The sequence below is a fragment of the Platalea leucorodia genome, assembly GCF_965183815.1.
Source record: "Platalea leucorodia genome assembly, contig: HAP1_HAP1_SCAFFOLD_145, whole genome shotgun sequence".
NCBI classification, from domain to species: domain Eukaryota; kingdom Metazoa; phylum Chordata; class Aves; order Pelecaniformes; family Threskiornithidae; genus Platalea; species Platalea leucorodia.
Window position 1 is genome coordinate 33194 of NW_028121398.1, and position 4619 is coordinate 37812.

Genomic DNA, 4619 nt, shown 5'->3' on the forward strand with positions numbered 1-4619 from the left:
CTGACAGACGTTCAGATGCCCTAAACATTGGGTGTAACGTGAGGTGACCAAGGCACCCTCCCCACCAGCCCCACAGCTGATGCTCAGGCAGGTGTGGGTGTCCCAGGTATGCTCCATCAGAGCTTGCAGACACATCCACAAGTCTTGGACCACCCCTGGCACCTCAAATGCCACCAGGAGTTTGTGTGAGAGCAGCTAACTGCCACCCCCCATCCCCACACATCCCAGCAGGTGCTCAGGGCAGGGGCTGGTCTGCAGGCACCTATTTTGTGCACCCTGAGCTGAAGCAAGAGGAATCCCAGGTGCTGTGGGTCTGTGGGGTGCATGGGGGAGAGCCAAACCCCACTGCAGTCTCTGGTGAGGGGAAACCTTATGGGCACAGCTGAATCCCTGCCCTGCGCTGGGGGGGGAAATGATCTGTTCCTGTCACTGCCGAGGTGTCCCGCCTGGCAATGTGATGGGGAGAGGGGTAAAGGGACAGGAACATTTACACCTCTCGTAGACCACCACGCCATGTTTGGGAAAATGCCACTTCTAAAATGCATCTCTCCAGCATTCAGAGAGGGACAGGCAGTGATGACATCAGTCTGTGTCAGCCCTCCCTCCCCAGGAGAGACCCTGCTGCCTCTCAGGCGCTGTCAGCCCTTAGAGCCCCAGGGACACCTGGAGGGAGCCCAGAGGGGCAGAGAAAGTGGTGCCTTGGGCTGGGCCTCTGCTGCTGAGCTGGGCTGGGCTCCTGGCATGGAGGGAGCTGATGGCAAGTGGGCAGCACTGCAGAGAGACAGCTCTGCCCAGGGGCAGAGCCTCTGCAAAGCGCAGCAGGGCTGAGGGCACTGCCTGCGGGCACCAAGGGGAGAGAAGCCAGGCAGAGAGAGGTTGAAGGCAGCCTGGAGTGGGAATGCTTTGACCTGAGAGCTCATTGTGGGAGAAATCTTCACATCCCTTGACAAGGTAAGTCCCTGGAAGCAGGGCATTGCATCTGCAGATCATGGTGGGATCTCCAAAAGCTGCTACATCCCACAGCCTGTTGGATCTTTAAGTGTTATTCTCACAGCTTCTCAAGGCTAGAGGAGGAAGACATGTTGTAGAGCAGGTTTTCCCTGCTGCACCATCAGAGGAACAGGGCATGATGGCTGCCTTCCTCTGGGGATGACTGCAAGGATGTTAAGCCGGGTGCACAGCCACGGATGCCCAGGGCTGTCCTTCAGAGCAGGGTCCCTGTGCCCCAGCGGTCTGTGTGCCAGGGTCAGTGCTCAGCCTGCCCGGGGAGCTCCCAATGGCGTTGTGGGGAGAATCTGTGGGTGGAAGAAGGGACCTGTGGTAGAGCAGGGTCCTTCTGCTGTTGAGAGGGTGCTGCATGGGTCAGGGCTGCTCACAGCTCCAGTTCAGCCGCAGAATATTTCCTAAGGGATGTTTCAAGGAGAAGGTCATGGCAGGGATTGCCATAAAGATAATGAAGATTTTCTCACTTTGTGTTTTCAGTTTCCTATTTTGGGTGGGGGGGTAGTGGAAAAGGGATAAACGGGAAAAAAATCTATTGAAAGAAGTGACCGAGTGATCAGTAAGTCTGATAGGAGCCTCCTAAAGTGCCCTCAGCCACTGCTCTGACAAAGGACAGTACCAGCATCACCTCTCCTGGACCCATCAGGGTTCTTCTGACCTGCCCTTTTCCACCTGCAAACAGGAACATGCACCCAGCCAGTGCCCTGCAAACAGACAGGTTTCTGGAGGGCCAAGGGGAGTGCACAGAGGTTGGCATGGGGTCTGTTAGCGCTGACAGGGAAAAGACATGGGACAGGGAAACACCTCCCAGCAGGAAAATCTCCAGGCAGCAGGGATATGATCAGGAAATGAGAGGAAACTAAAACCAGAAGTGCTATGGAAGAGAGAACGCAGAAAACACTGTATGATCCCCTCCAATGCAGACGCCTTCCTCTGAGCAAGCCCCCTTGCCTCCTCTCCCACCCACCAAAGCCTCTGCCCTCAGGGCTGGGGGCTCCAAGGCGTGAACCACCTCCTCTGCAGCCAGAGCTCCAGCAGAGCCCTGGTGCAGCTCTGCAGCCACGGGCCCAGTTCCCCCTGCAGAGCACAGGGGCTGAGAGCAGCTGCGCGGCAATGGTGGTGTCTGGGAGGTGGTGTGCACAGCTGGGGAAGGGAAACGCTGTCTGAGTGCCCCAATGCCTCTGCCCTGGCCTCTCTCAGCCATACCCTCACTGTATATTTGCTTGTTTCTCCACTGGTCTGTGTTCTTGCTGTGGTTATCTTGTTCTTGCTGCCAGGCTCTCTGGGGACGGGAGTTTCAGCTACAGTCACACACTGATCTTGTGGGTCCTTTCATGCAGTTCTGTCCATGGGAACAGATGTCCCAGCTTTGATGCTATGGACATTGAAGCCTGTGGGGCTGGGGAACGAGCTGAATCTCCCTTACTCAAATGCCATCGTTAGCAAATTTGGCTATCTCCTTGAAGATTCCTTCCAAGTTGTGAGCGTCCCAGCAAGATGCAAACCTGCCCTTAACAACTTTCTGTTATCTGAAATCCCCATGGAGAAGTGCACACATGCTATGACAGGGAAAATGGTGATGGGGTTGTGAAATGAGCCATGTGTGTCCTGGGCTAAATGTTGAGCGTTGAGACCTTGAGAAAGGGTGAAACATTTAGTGGTCAAAGACGGATCCCTCTGCTCAGAGCAGTGATTGGTGGCTTTTCAGGGTTATATGACAATGTGATCACCCTCCACCTCAGAAAGCTGCAAGCCCAGAGAAACTGGGAACTTCATGGAGGGACAGACCATCATCCCTCACTTCACTAAGCCACAGGCACTCCTCTTGCCTCGCAGAACTCCCTCTGTTCTCCCTGAGTGCAGCAGAAATGCTGAGGCTTTCTGACATCCAAGAACACTCCCCAGGGTGGGAGGGGAGGAGGAGATGTAAAAAACCCCAACCTCTCAACCTGCCTTCTGCCACCTCAGTTCCTTATCACTGGGAGTGCAGATGCTGACAGGACCTTCTGTGTTAGGAGCAGTTTCATGAGACAATGTCAAACACCAGGACTGACCCTGCCCCCACTCTTCCCATGAACCCACTGCTGCAGAGCAGGGCTGACCTCTTGGCAGCCAGCGGGCACAGACCCTGATCCTCATGGCACGTTCAGCCAGCACCAACCAGGGCTGCAGCCACAGAGCTGAAGGAAGCTCTCCTAGAAAAGGAAAAGGGTGTCTGTGTGTATGAGAAATGGCTTTGATTTTGCTCAGAGAAATCTCCCTAACTTGTCACTCTCTTTTCCTTCTTGAACAGATCCCCATGCCCAGAGGCAGCAAATGTCCAACAGCAGCTCCATCACCCAGTTCCTCCTCCTGGCATTCACATACACACGGGAGCTGCAGCTCTTGCACTTCTGGCTCTTCTTGGCCATCTACCTGGCTGCCCTCCTGGGCAACAGCCTCATCATTACTGCCATAGTCTGCAACCACCACCTCCAAACCCCCATGTACTTCTTCCTCCTCAACCTCTCCCTCCTTGACCTGGGCTCCATCTCCACCACTCTCCCCAAATCCATGGCCAATTCCCTCTGGAACACCAGGACCATATCATACACAGCATGCATTGCACAGATGTTTCTCTTTCTGTTCTTGATGTCAGCAGAATATTCTCTCCTCACTATCATGGCCTATGACCGCTACGTTGCCATCTGCAAACCCCTGCACTACGGGACCCTCCTGGGCAGCAGAGCTTGTGTCCACATGGCAGCAGCTGCCTGGGGCACTGGGTTTCTCAATGGTCTCTTGCACACTGCCAATACATTTTCCCTCCCCCTCTGCCGAGGCAATGCTGTGGACCAGTTCTTTTGTGAAATCCCCCACATCCTCAAGCTCTCCTGCTCACACTCCTACCACAGCGAGGCTAGGCTTATTGTGGTTAGTCTTGCTTTAGCTTTTGGGTGTTCTGTTTTCATTGTGCTGTCCTATGTGCAGATCTTCAGGGCCGTGCTGAGGATCCCCTCTGAGCAGGGACGCCACAAAGCCTTTTCCACGTGCCTCCCTCACCTGGCCGTGGTCTCCCTGTTTATCAGCACTGGCATGTTTGCCTACCTGAAGCCCCACTCCATCTCCTCCCCATCGCTGGACCTGGTGGTGTCAGTTCTGTACTCAGTGGTGCCTCCAGCAGTGAACCCCCTCATCTACAGCATGAGGAACCAACAGCTCAAGGATGCAGTTTGGAAGCTGATAACTGGCTGTGTTTCTGAAGCAATAAAGTGCCCATCATCTTCTTCATAGCAGGTATAACGTAACTCATTACAGGCCCCGCCTGTCTTCTGTATTTTGTTGTTGGTGGTGGTTTTTTGCTTGTGATAATGTTGTCATCCCCCTCCTAATTTACTGTCTGCCTTTATTTTCTGACTGAGTGGCTGTGTCAATGAGGACCTGTGCGCCCTGTGCGTTTAAACAAAATAAAGGCCTTTCCTTGACTTCTTCTTTCCCAATATCCTTCCTCCAAGGGCTTTTAGAGCTGCAGGGACAGTTCCTGTGTGCATGGGTGGAGCAGAAAAGAGTCCCAGCATGGCAGCACTGCCAGGGAGCACCAGCACTTGGTCTTCCAGGGCTGTTCTCTTGCCACTTCC

The 4619-nt window shown here is 54.3% G+C and overlaps 1 protein-coding gene across 1 annotated transcript; it reads left to right on the forward strand.

Moving 5' to 3' along the window:
- Window positions 1–3486: 3486 nt before the first annotated feature.
- Window positions 3487–4275, forward strand: LOC309603603 (olfactory receptor 14J1-like; the record flags this gene model as incomplete). The annotated part of the gene is made up of 1 exon (XM_082338404.1): window positions 3487–4275. The coding sequence occupies one exon, from the start codon at window positions 3487–3489 to the stop codon at window positions 4273–4275; it is 789 nt and encodes a 262-aa protein (XP_082194530.1).
- Window positions 4276–4619: the final 344 nt, after the last annotated feature.